The sequence below is a fragment of the Hordeum vulgare genome, chromosome 3H (assembly GCF_904849725.1).
Source record: "Hordeum vulgare subsp. vulgare chromosome 3H, MorexV3_pseudomolecules_assembly, whole genome shotgun sequence".
In the NCBI taxonomy this organism is placed as follows: Eukaryota; Viridiplantae; Streptophyta; class Magnoliopsida; order Poales; family Poaceae; genus Hordeum; species Hordeum vulgare.
In genome coordinates, this window is record NC_058520.1 from 618,369,407 (window position 1) to 618,381,426 (window position 12,020).

General features: G+C 45.3%; 2 protein-coding genes and 1 non-coding gene across 4 annotated transcripts; 2 read left to right on the plus strand and 1 right to left on the minus strand.

Moving 5' to 3' along the window:
* The first annotated feature begins 400 nt into the window (after positions 1–400).
* On the plus strand, positions 401–473 carry TRNAK-CUU. Its single transcript has one exon. It is a non-coding gene; the product is annotated as a tRNA-Lys (tRNA).
* Positions 474–3,232: 2,759 nt separating this feature from the next.
* On the plus strand, positions 3,233–5,049 carry LOC123445743. Its single transcript, XM_045122776.1, has 2 exons — positions 3,233–3,745; positions 3,998–5,049. The coding sequence occupies exons 1-2, from the start codon at positions 3,281–3,283 to the stop codon at positions 4,556–4,558; spliced, it is 1,026 nt and encodes a 341-aa protein (XP_044978711.1). The 5' UTR covers positions 3,233–3,280; the 3' UTR covers positions 4,559–5,049.
* Positions 4,744–11,623, minus strand: LOC123445741 (vacuolar fusion protein MON1 homolog). 2 transcript variants are annotated; one of them, XM_045122774.1, is made up of 15 exons: positions 11,118–11,623; positions 10,658–10,737; positions 10,487–10,558; positions 10,342–10,381; positions 10,083–10,184; positions 9,838–9,959; positions 9,613–9,745; positions 7,987–8,078; positions 7,830–7,911; positions 7,564–7,628; positions 7,160–7,447; positions 6,992–7,083; positions 5,266–5,330; positions 5,083–5,174; positions 4,744–4,986 (listed from the first exon to the last, which is right to left on the minus strand). In XM_045122774.1, the coding sequence occupies exons 1-15, from the start codon at positions 11,583–11,585 to the stop codon at positions 4,956–4,958; spliced, it is 1,824 nt and encodes a 607-aa protein (XP_044978709.1). In that variant the 5' UTR covers positions 11,586–11,623; the 3' UTR covers positions 4,744–4,955. The 2 variants fall into 2 exon arrangements, with proteins under 2 accessions (XP_044978709.1, XP_044978710.1); XM_045122775.1 differs by having other exon boundaries at positions 5,068–5,174.
* Positions 11,624–12,020: the final 397 nt, after the last annotated feature.

Sequence of the window (12,020 nt, forward strand, 5' to 3'; positions counted from 1 at the left end):
AGAATTACAAACTACCACTCCAATTGATGGAATGAAATGGTGTCTCGCATATGATGTTGTGCAATTTTTTCCTATTCGGAAGACTGGAAAAGGCAAACATCACGTGAAGGTATACTAATAAGCATCATATAGTAGGGTTTATTTTTCATTTTTCTCGACACCATTAGTGGTTTTCCGTTCAAAAACATCATTAGAGGCTTTAATGTTACCTTAAATAAAATCAGTACATATGTCAATTGGCCATCTTATGGAGATGCCACCATGGTATTCATTTTATTGAAGCACTGTGATGATCCATCATGATCTTTTTCTTCCCTCATTTTGGCAGGTGTTCTTCCCTTTGTTGCATGAGTTAATAAATCACAGATGGTATAAGCGCCTGGAGGAAAAAATTCAGCAAGCCCGTCTAGCTCAGTTGGTAGAGCGCAAGGCTCTTAACCTTGTGGTCGTGGGTTCGAGCCCCACGGTGGGCGTAGTATTTTTTTTCTTTTTGGTCTTCCTAACAAATTCTGTACTGATTTTGGCCCAACAAAACACCCTTTTTCTGATAATCTGAGTGGAGCATATGCTGACAAACTGCATAACTACAACAGAATACTAGTACATTACACGATAAATTTTCACTCACTGTTTATGTATGCCAACATGAAGTAGGGGGTTATAATGTCAGTGCTGGTGTTGGTGTCGGTCACCACGCCATCTGAAACAAACAAACAAAAAAAAAAAAAAAAAAAAAAAAAAAAAACCCTCAGTGGTTGTTGCATCTAGACCCTGCTGGGACCTCCTTCTTCTTCTTGGTCATTGCCTGCGCTGCGGCTTTTGCGGCGAAACACCATCCTGTTGGTGTTGTATTGTGTTCAAGTAGGTAACCATTTTCAGATTTCAGTCGAGCTTGAATCAGTTGGTGCGTGCGGAATAATTTTGTTTCGGTTGACGCCGCGACGCACAAGTTTGTCCACACCGCGCGCACATGCACAAGTTTCAACATAATAGCGGTGCGTACGTGCGCCGACTGCGGACAGAATGCTAGTTTGCTCCAGGCACGACCCATCTCCCTATCCAGTGTGTATACGTCGAGGCAAGCCGCGCGGCGGTACACGTCGAGGTCGGGCCCAACTACACCTCGAGGCGGGTCGTCGTTTGCACGTACGCACGCATGCATGCATGCGGAACGCTCAACCATTGGAGCAAATTAACATGCATGCACTTGCCGTTGCCGCAGCCAACCTAACCAACGTGTGGTTTGATGGTTAGATCAACAGTTGTTTTCTCGGTTCATTAAGGTTCATGTTTTCCTGTTTTCATTTTTTCTAGACTTATTTTTGGAGTTTTGGCAACCCGCATTCAATAGATTTTCGTCGAGGATGAGACGTCTTCTATAACTTCGTAAATCTTAAAATAATATTACAGCTCAGCCTTCCAAAGATGCTTATAAAGATAAAATATATATACTCCGTTTGTCTTAAAATTCTTGTCTTAGATTTATGTAAATATAAATGTATCTATCATATTTTAATATTTAGATACGTTCATTTTTAAACAAACCTACGACTATAATTTTTAGGATGAAGAAAGTATGTATATATGTTCATTAAAAAAATAAGTATATGTACATTTATATACACGCTTATATATACCGTGTCTAAGAAAAGTTGCAGTTGCCACCACGCACGTGCCTTGCCGGGACTTGACAGGCGGGCCCAAAATAACGCATCCCGGTCGCACCGCAACCACCCTGAGTCCTGACCTGACCTTCACAGGCGGGCCTCGCCGTGCACTCGTGCATGCATGCATGTACCATGTACGCACAAACACAAATATGAAGACTCGAATGGGGGTACAACCACCCTCTTCACGATATAAATATTCTCATTGATGCAACTAGTTTCTTCTAACACAGCATATCATCTTGAAATTTACGAAGTTACTGTACACAACCTCCTCGCCGACGGAAATGTTTCCTCTTCCACTGAATACGCATCATCGACAATTCTGAAATAAATTCAAAAATACTGCAAGCACCAGCACTTGAATCCTGATGAGCTCAGGATATCACGAGTTGAAATGTTGTTACAGCATCTCTAGCCCGTCTCTCAAAACCGATTTAACTCCTTGTACAAATTATTTTAAGGAGTCAAAACGGATTAACTCTTATCTGGTTTAACTCCTAAAAAAAAGTAAGCACCGCATCTCAGGGCTTTTAGCTTTTATATTTACTTGACTTGATAGTGACTTGTTCTTATGATAAACTTTCCTTCCCTCCCCCGACACTTCGAGTCGACTGGCATCTATCCTGACTCCCCCAAAAGGAGGTCCTATGACATGCATGTGTCTGCCTCGACGGCAGTCGACGAAGATAAACTTTCCCCTCAGCAGTAGCGAAGTCGTGTAGTTCATCGTCGTCGACACGAGTAGTCTCCCGCCACAAGGTGCAGGAGAATCAGGAGGCCTTTGGGTGGATCGAGGCATCGCATGCCGCGGAGGCGTACACTGTATCCATCAAAATCATCCAAACCTCATCTCGAAGGAGCGACAGGTCCTTGAGCTAGACAAGAAGGATGGCGGCGAGGCTGGGCCGTCCGGTAGGTGCGGGGAGGGATCATCGATGAGGCCAGACCGGAAGTGGTCAATCTTTTGTCCAGCAGCTCCTACCCCGACGGCGTGGATTGGGAGAAAACCTTGGCCGCAAAAGGTTAGTTATTTAGTTTAAGTTTGAATCAAATTGTTCCACTCAAGTAATTTAAGTAAATGTTAATGCAATGTATCGAATTATGTTGCATATGTTCTAATTTGTGTTTGAATCAAGGAAAAAAAAACAGCGTGATATATTCTCTCCGTCTTAAAATTCTTATCTTTGATTTGTCTAGATATGAATGTATCTAGTCATGTTTTAGTACTTGGATACATTCATTTCTATACAAATTTAAGACAAGAATTCTAAGATGAAAGGAGTACTTAAAATTTTTGTCTTAGATTTGTATAGAAACGAATGTATCTATATACTAAAACATGACTAGATAAATAGCGCAGCCCCTTAGAGCATGCTGTTAGCATGTTAGGATCGGCTAGAGATGCTTTTAGTGGCGACACAAAATGGAAAAATGAAGGGGCCGGCTGGGCTGATGCTTTGGGGGGAGGGAGGGCCCAACATGAGACAGAAAGGAGAAAAGAAAAGGGAAAAGACGGAAAGAGAAACGGCGAGGACGATCCTTTTCTCCCTAGTACTAGTACTAGTACTAGCAGCATCTTCTCATTCCCCTTTTAACTTTCACCATGCAAAATGCAAGTTTTTCATCCAGAGGTGAATGATAATACGTGTGATCACAAATTCCATATATTTCCATCCCCATATGGAAACACGGCCGGCGAGTATGGAAGTGAGGAAAGACACATTGACTACTGGCCTGGCGATGGCTGTATACCATCTGTCCTCTCATCTCTCTCTCCCTCTCTCTCATCTCTCTCTCTCTCTCGTACACAACCGACCTCTGCAGCTTCCTTTTTATTTAGTCACCATTGTCTTCTTCTTCTTCTTCTTTTGCCACGAGGCACATCATTGGAGGTGAGGTGGGGAGAGGAGAGATCCCTTCCAAGAGCAGAGCAGAGCAGAGCAGAGCATTGGAGGATGGACCAAGAACTGCCGCTTGAGGTCGGGGAGTTCTCCATCGCCATGGACGCGTCGTCCCTCGCCGCCCTCTGGCCGCAGCTCCCGCCGGATCTCCATTCCACTTACCAAGACCAAGAGGTTCGCCGGCCATCTTAAATCTTCTCTCCGCCTGCCGCAGCCCTCCATCCATCTTCCTCCATGGCTTTCTCTCAAGTCTCCGCTAAGAAACTGCGTCCTGTCCTGTCCTGTCAAGTTTCCTCTCTGCCTACATAATCATGCTCTTCATCTCTCTTAATTAAGCTTTTTCGGCCGCGATAGAGGACATGTGAATCATTTCCTCTGTTATCCACGGACAGATGCTAATCTTTGATGCTGTTTCATGCCATGCAGAGCATGGAGGAGGTGAAGCGGAGGCTGGCCGCGGCCATGGCGGAGCTGGAGGTGGCGAGGGAGGAGGCACACCGCAAGGAGCAGAGCATCGCCGCCCTGGTGGACCTCGTGCACCGCACGGCCGAGGAGCGTGACCAGCTCCGGCAGCACCTGTTGCTGGCCCGCGACCTGGTGGCTGCAACGACATCAAGCAGCAGCGACTCAGGTCACAGCCTCCCACCCTTCTCCCCGCCGGCCGTCCATCACCCCACTTTGGCCGCCCTGCTCGAGGACAGGAGCACGGCCATGGCCAACAATGACAGAAGCACACCCGTTGCTATCGTCGACGACGACGACGACAGGACCTCGGCGGTGCTCGAGCAGCTGGCGGCCAAGAGACCGTTGCCGCAGCGAGGGCGGCTGCTGCAGGCGGTGATGGAGGCGGGGCCTCTCCTGGAGAGCCTGCTGGTGGCAGGGCCTGTGCCGCAGTGGCGCAACCCACCGCCAGTGCAGCCGGTTCCCAGCCCCGTCATATCGGCACCTTCAGGCTCTCGTGCTCCCATGGGTTGGGGGCCATGGTAGCACTCACCAACATTTTCTACTCGTCGACCCTACTTGAAATTGGTGTATTTCAGACTTACCTAGGCACCAATCATATACCATCAGAAAAGAAACCAAGGTGCCAGCGACTATGAACAGTTTTGTAATATTTTTGGACTGAACTTTTCTGAATTGATTGAACATACAGAAGAAAAGAAAAGGTAAAATTCTTCAAATCTCTCTCTCTCTATATATATATATGATGTAATGCTGATTCCATGGGGAAACCAAGGTTACAGGCCGCAGAAACAAGAAACAACACCCGGTCGCATCGACAAGATACAAGAGGGGAAACCAATTATTGGCTTGAACTTGTCTTGAACAATGATCATCATGAATAAAACAGGCCGCATTTGTGATAATGTTACAGAGACAAACCTCATACCTCTCCCCAACAGTGATGGTATTGCCTGTGTCGGTATGACAAGTACATGAATCATGAAAACATTCGATGAAAGAGGCAAAAAAGAAAAGTACATGAATTTACATACAAGACAAAATATCACCAGGCAATGGTGCTTTCTCCGTATATGAACACCCTGTCCTCTAAATCCCTGATCCACTGGCATACTCGATTGCATATCTTGATCGCTTGGGTCTGCAAAATACGTGAGATCCATCAGGTTATTACACAGTGATAGATGATGGATTTGATAGTATTGATGAACTGTTTGTGGCAAGATGCCAACCTTGTCGGCCAGTGGACTGAAGGCTGCATAGAGCTCAAAATCCTGGGTTATCCAGCAAAGCATAACTGCAACAGAAGGGGAATTATGCAACAAAGTAACTGTGACACACATAGGCAAATAGGAAATAGCATCACTCTTGAGCTAGTAAAATTTGAGAAAACTCCGAGGACATCAATGACACAGAACCACAACTGCAGCAAGCAAAGACATATCTGGTGCCTCATAACAGCTAGCAGCTCATATCCCCATGGGTATGTGTCTATGTAAGCAGAATGGATGGTAGTACTGAATGGTTCTAGGTCTTTGAATTAAGTAGTTTCAATTCAACGTAAAAAAGAACGGCATACTGCACATGTAATTGTATTTGTAAACATTCAAAAACTGGTCTGACAGAAAAGATGCAAGATATTAGTTCCCTGCATATTATATGCCCTTATGGTTTCAGAACAGTGCTTCATTAAAATAGCCATGCTTGCAGAAGTTGAGATCGCACAATTGCATCATGTGAATGAGAAAAATATGTTTCATCTCTCTCAAAGATAGAACATGGCATTAAATGGACACAACTTTCGTCCATATAACAGGGTCCAGATACAACAATAGTCAAACTAAAATCTTACATAGTTTCTAGTTCAATTATACTCCCAGACACTAAGGGTGTGTTTGGCAGCTGTTCTCACCCTAGCATAGTTGTTCCCTGTTGATGCATGCTAAGTATAGACATGATGAATACATTCATCTTCAGTTGTTTGGTGGTCATGCATGTGTTGTGACATGTTTGGATGAGACTGTGTTTGGTAGGAAGAGGGAGGAGGAAGAGGTGCACTGCAAGGGAGGAAGAGGAGGGAGGTGAAGGAACGGGGGGAGGGGCAGAGGCGGCCGGAGCTCGGGAGGGGCTGCCGGAGCTCGGGAGGGGGCAGAGGCGGCCGGAGCTCGGGAGGGGCTGCCGGAGCTCGGGAGGGGCTGCCGGAGCTCGGGAGGGGCTGCCGGAGCTCGGGAGGGGGCAGAGGCGGCCGGAGCTCGGGAGGGGCTGCCGGAGCTCGGGAGGGGCGCGGGCGAGGCTGCCGGAGGAGCTCGGGAGCGACGGGGCGACGGGGCGCAGGAGGGGCTCGGGAGCGGCGCGAGAGGAGCTCGGGAGCGACGGGGCGACGGGGCGCGGGAGCGACGGGGCGACGGGGCGCGGGGCGACGGGGCGACGGGGCGCGGGGCGACGGGGCGACGGGGCGAGGGTGCATGGGCTGAGCATAGCTCGGCTCAGCTCGCCTCTGCGGGGGTGCTGGGCTCAGCTATGCTGAGGCCCTTTTTTGCATCAGTTGATGCATGCTCTCCTCAGCCCATACACCCTACCAAACAGCGAAAAGTGGGTCGGGGAGGGAACTTTTGGGCTCATACACTCTCCATGCAGGCTACCAAACACGCCCTAAGATATGCCACGACATGAGTGGAGCTTGATCAAATCCCTCTTTATTATTCTGCAAATTCAGCAGTTTATAAATCCCTTTGTTTCCAGACAAATGATTTGGTGCGATGATATCTATCCCAACGGCATCTTATTTGTGGCTAATTGGCTATCAGAGCAGAAAAATACGCTAATTTGCATATTTCTATAGTTGCTACCTACACATTATATAATAAGCACTATAACTCGGGGGGATCAACTAACAGAAACAATCCAATCAAAAGTTCTAAACAAGGGAGTAAGTTGTAAAGTGCCTGTGTAACTCACCATAATCCTCTGTTCTTCTGAATTGTGTTTTGTGCGGACCAGTTGCTTTATCATGCATGGAAGCATAAACCTTTTGATAAGCCTTGTACAATCTGCACACATCAGGTTTTCTAAAAGACAGTTCACTAATACGGAAGTAAATAATGTACTGTCACCAATATTCAATACCTCTTCTGTTGCTTGGGATTTCTTATGGGCAAGGCAAACTCAGACGATACATACTGGTCAAGATAGACACTTTTGTATATAAAATGCCAAAGTCCAGCTGGTCCACCAATTGCCTCATCAGAAGACAAGGGTTGAGAATTTAGGCCTTGAGAAGCCTGTGCAGGAGCTGATGTAGATAGAGAAGCAGGATCAATGGGGACATCTTCAACACGCAGTACATTCTCATGCAAAGACCTTTGGACTTCGAGAAGGACATTTGATTTCAACAGAACATCCTGAATGCGGGCCCTAGACATCATTGACAAAAGAATAGTTGTCTCAGTTCCATATACATGTTAGGCAGCATTCACTCATTATCTTGTGATATTTTAACCAAGTCTTACACAGTTTAATGTGTAGCTCACCTTGAATCTTTCAAATCATAAAAGGCATCTGATCTCGGAGTAAGAAGAGTCAGGTACGTATTTTCCTGCCATGGAGAAAATATTAGTTCATATAATAAAATGACTTTCTCAAACCTAAATTAATAAACAAAATTTGATCAACACAGCATATAAACTTCTACAAGTTTCCATCTGTGCCGTAAGACATGCATCATAATTCACATAATGAGGATATTGCCAGCACAATGAAGTGAACATGCATATTCAGATGCACCTATTTTACTCACATCAAAAAAATGAACATAAGCGTATAGGAAGGCCATAGGATTGTATCTTGGCAAGCATATGGGTGAAAAAGACTCCGAAGTCCTGCGTTAAAGAGACAAATCTTGTAAGATGCTTGTAGGTCAAGGTTTTTCATTCCAGATAGGATGTGATGATTACCTAAAAGATTCGGAGGACAATATGAAATTTGCAAGCAGTAATATATCATCAGGATGCAAAGTTGCCTTTTGTGCTCCCACAAGACTAATAACCTGAAAGATAACCAAGATCATAGCTCTAAGAAACATGAATGCAGAGGACTAACAAAAATAAAAGATTTATGCCATCCATCTCCATAGACTTGCAAAGTTGCAATCATAAGTGTAATATTTGGCAATGGCCAAAGTTCTGCATCTCATGATGGGATGGCAGACGAATTGGCTAGAAGTACATAGTAACTAACATTAACATTAGACGATTTGGTATTGGTACCATTTGTCAAGCTAGTGTAATATTTGGCAATGGCCAAAGTTCTGCATCTCATGATGGGATGGCAGACGAATTGGCTAGAAGTACATAGTAACTAACATTAACATTAGACGATTTGGTATTGGTACCGTTTGTCAAGCTAGTGTAATATTTGGCAATGGCCAAAGTTCTGCATCTCATGATGGGATGGCAGACGAATTGGCTAGAAGTACATAGTAACTAACATTAACATTAGACGATTTGGTATTGGTACCGTTTGTCAAGCTAGTGTAATATTTGGCAATGGCCAAAGTTCTGCATCTCATGATGGGATGGCAGACGAATTGGCTAGAAGTACATAGTAACTAACATTAACATTAGACGATTTGGTATTGGTACCGTTTGTCAAGCTACACAACACAGAAGTCGTTGAGTCTACTGGAGAGATCGAAAACATCTGATACCAAAGAATAAAGATGGCAATCTTTCTACGGAATTCTCAGAAATGTGGCATATCAGCTTGGATATGGTGAAAGACATCACTGATTGACTGACGATAAAGTAATATTCATGATACTGTTGTATGAACCTTTAGAAAGGTCAAGTGGCATCTAAAATGTATTGAGGATTAACTATAATAAGAAATGTGTTACATTTTGGCACATAAGCAGAATTCCAGCACAGTATGATTAAAGAGTCAAATGAAGTAAGTAACAAAATGGAGGTTCGTACAGGAAATTGGACAAACCTGAAATTAACATAGAATGTCGCTCTCACAAATACAAACACAGAGGACTAAGGAAAATAAATGATTTACGTTAAATGTCTCCAAACACAAGCAACCACAAGTGGAATATTTGGCATGGATAAAGTTTGGTGCCATGTGATGGGATGCCAGAAGCACACAATAACAAACAGTAGCACTAGAAGGAGCAATCTATAACGGTACTGGCACCCTTTTTCAAGCTACAGAGCACAAAAAACCGTAGACTATTGGAGAAAGGCCATTAACTCTACCAAAAGATCAAAGATTCCAATACAGTGATACCAAAGAACACAAATAGCAAACTTTCTACAGAAGTTCTCAGAAATGTGGAATCCCACTTTGGATATGGTAAAAACACGTAACTGACTGACAGACAAACGATAAAGCAAGTTTTATGCCCGTGTTAATTGAATCTCTAGAAAGTTCAAGTGGCACCTAAAGAGTTTTCAGAAGTAACTATAATAGAAAAAATGCTACATATTACCAAATAAGCATGACTTGAGTACAGCAAGATGAAAACGTCAAATGGGGTTAGTATCAAAATGGAAATCATTGCGGCAAATTGGACAAACCTTGTGATCACACATCAACAATGCAAACAGAACTCCCGAATCAGCAATGTCCTGCAAAACTGCGCTAGCAGCCTGTCTTGTTGCCTGGGCGAGGGGAAGGCATGTGTATGCATGAAGAAATGTTGCAGGATTCCTGTAGAATGGTTCAATAAGATTTCAATTAAGCACTAAAGTCCAAAATGTATTAAGATGGGGTCTGTGGAAAGGAGAGGGAAACAAACTAACCAGCTGAATGCACGTATAAGAGATAGGAAAACCGCATCTGTGCCACCTAGAAGTGGTGCCATATCAAATTTGGGATTCTTCTCAAAGCACCTGTTGACCGACTTTGTCAAAATAAGCAACATCTGCAGATTTGTGTTTTTAGACAGAGAAATCAGCATAAGAATGGAAACGCAAGACTGTATAATAATTACAATAAAAATACAAGAAGTTCAAATGTGTTAAGATGAATGCAACAGCGGAAGCACCTGACCATACATGAGCTCTAGTTGGCCCCTCAATCCTTCAAATGTCTCTTCAGTGCAACTTATACAAACTAAATATATGGGACCTTTGACAAGGAAAACTATCTGAAAGAACAGTTTAAAATCAACTCAGAATACATAAAAGAGTTTTCCGGTGAAATGCCCATGTTAGTGGCGTCTGATTGTTCAGGCGCGTGCATTGTCCTGAAGTAACAAGATTAAAAGAACAGAGTAAATTTTTGGATAAGGAAGGCCATCTGACCTGATGTTTTCCAGCTCTCACAAATTTGATATGATCACCACTGGATATAAAAAAGAAACAACACCAAGAGGGAAATTCAGTGCAGCCAAAATGAAAGGGTTAAGGACACTAACCATTGCAAACAGCAAAAGCGGAAAAGGCATACCTGTTCTCAACAAAAGAAACAATCGCTTGCAGTGTAGCAGAAAACCCAGCTAACCTGTGCTCATCTCCATACCTAGAAGTTGAACAAGACAAAGGAAACGTGATGTTATGGTTTTACCAGAGAAAGTGCAGCAATTCCCATCATGAATTCCTCTTTCTGGAGTGATCTTACCTAGAGTATATCGGCTTGCCGGAATTGCTGAGAATGAAGAAATGCTTCTTCCTCTTCCTCCATGAAGCTGAACCATCATCCTGGAACATCATGGATGGAACACATTTCAGGGCGAGACGACACACAAACACATACACCTCCAGCAGTAGCAGCTACTGCGGTGAATGCCACCCACGACCACGACACCGAACAGGTAGTGCAAATCAAAATTTGGAAATTACGTAGTGCAAGTTTGGTAGGTTTTAGATCCATAAATACATTTAGGAGTGAGCATGGATACGTATCAATGTATCATCAGTGAAGCTAAAGCTACTTAATAAAAAAATAATGTCATCCCTCGGCATCCAAATTACTACTAAATGAGGAATGAATTGAGGGGCGAATAATCCATGATTAGATGGTTAAATAAAATGAATAGCTCAAGAGACGAGAACGCAGAGGGTGGAGTGTAAGGGCAGACCTCGTCGGCGTGCTTCTTGCCCCGCGCCCAGTCCTCGGCGCCGGGGGCGGGCAGCGGGACGGGGTCGGGGTCCTCGATGCCGCCGGCGCCGCTGGAGGCGACGCTGCTGCCCCGCTCGCCGGCGTAGCCGCTGCTGCTGGGGCTGGGCGGGCCGGCGTCATCCTCCTCCTCCTCCTCCTCGAGCCCCTCGAACTCGTCCCTCCTGCGGGACGCGGCGGTGCTGCTCCCGCCCCTGGACGCGGCCGTGACGTACCCCTCGTCGTCGTCCTCCTCCTCCTCCTCGGCGATCTCGTGGGCGTCGGCGGCGAAATCCGCGGGCAGGTCGGCGGAGCGGAGGGAGAGCGCGGCCAGGGCCTCGATGGCCGGGGTTCCGTCGGCGGCGGCCGGATCGGGGGCCGGATCCATGGCCGCGGAGGGGAGTGGGGGAGAGGGAGGGGGGGAGGTGGAGGTCGATCTGTCACCGCTCATCGGTTTAACTTGGAGGCCGGTCGGTTTGACTTGACCGACCGCTTGGTTTGGTACCCAGCACTGTGTTATCTAGATTACTTACAAGAAACCCTGAAATGAAAATAAAAAAAAGAAATACGATCCACTCCTCAGGGAGTCTTCGTCCTCTCTATTCCGCACATGTCGATGGCGAACAAAAATTGATGTTGGTAGTGTTATGCGTCGTCACCGGAACAATAAAGTTGGATCCGGGCATATAGATGAGAATTCATTGATTTTTATCGACAAGTGCCCACGACGTCGATCTCGTGGGATCCGCGATCCGAAGAAGAAGACGAGCCGAGACGGAGATTATCACAGAGAGCATGTGAAATGCCCCTTGTCCGGCTATACGGGGTTGGGGAACATGACTCTCACATGATCCTTGATAAAACTAAAGCGGGGCAATCTTTGTCA

What these genes read in the sequence shown, in the direction of transcription:
- LOC123445743 (XM_045122776.1), top strand. Translation starts at nt 3,281, where the DNA reads ATGCAAGTTTTTCATCCAGAGGTGAATGATAATACGTGTGATCACAAA. An exon ending in CCACTTACCAAGACCAAGAG is followed by an intron (nt 3,746 to 3,997) that starts GTTCGCCGGCCA and finishes CATGCCATGCAG; the next exon opens with AGCATGGAGGAGGTGAAGCG.
- LOC123445741 (XM_045122774.1), bottom strand. Translation starts at nt 11,585, where the DNA reads ATGAGCGGTGACAGATCGACCTCCACCTCCCCCCCTCCCTCTCCCCCA. An exon ending in GCAAGAAGCACGCCGACGAG is followed by an intron (nt 10,738 to 11,117) that starts GTCTGCCCTTAC and finishes ATGATGTTCCAG; the next exon opens with GATGATGGTTCAGCTTCATG. An exon ending in GTTTCTTTTGTTGAGAACAG is followed by an intron (nt 10,382 to 10,486) that starts GTATGCCTTTTC and finishes TTTTATATCCAG; the next exon opens with TGGTGATCATATCAAATTTG.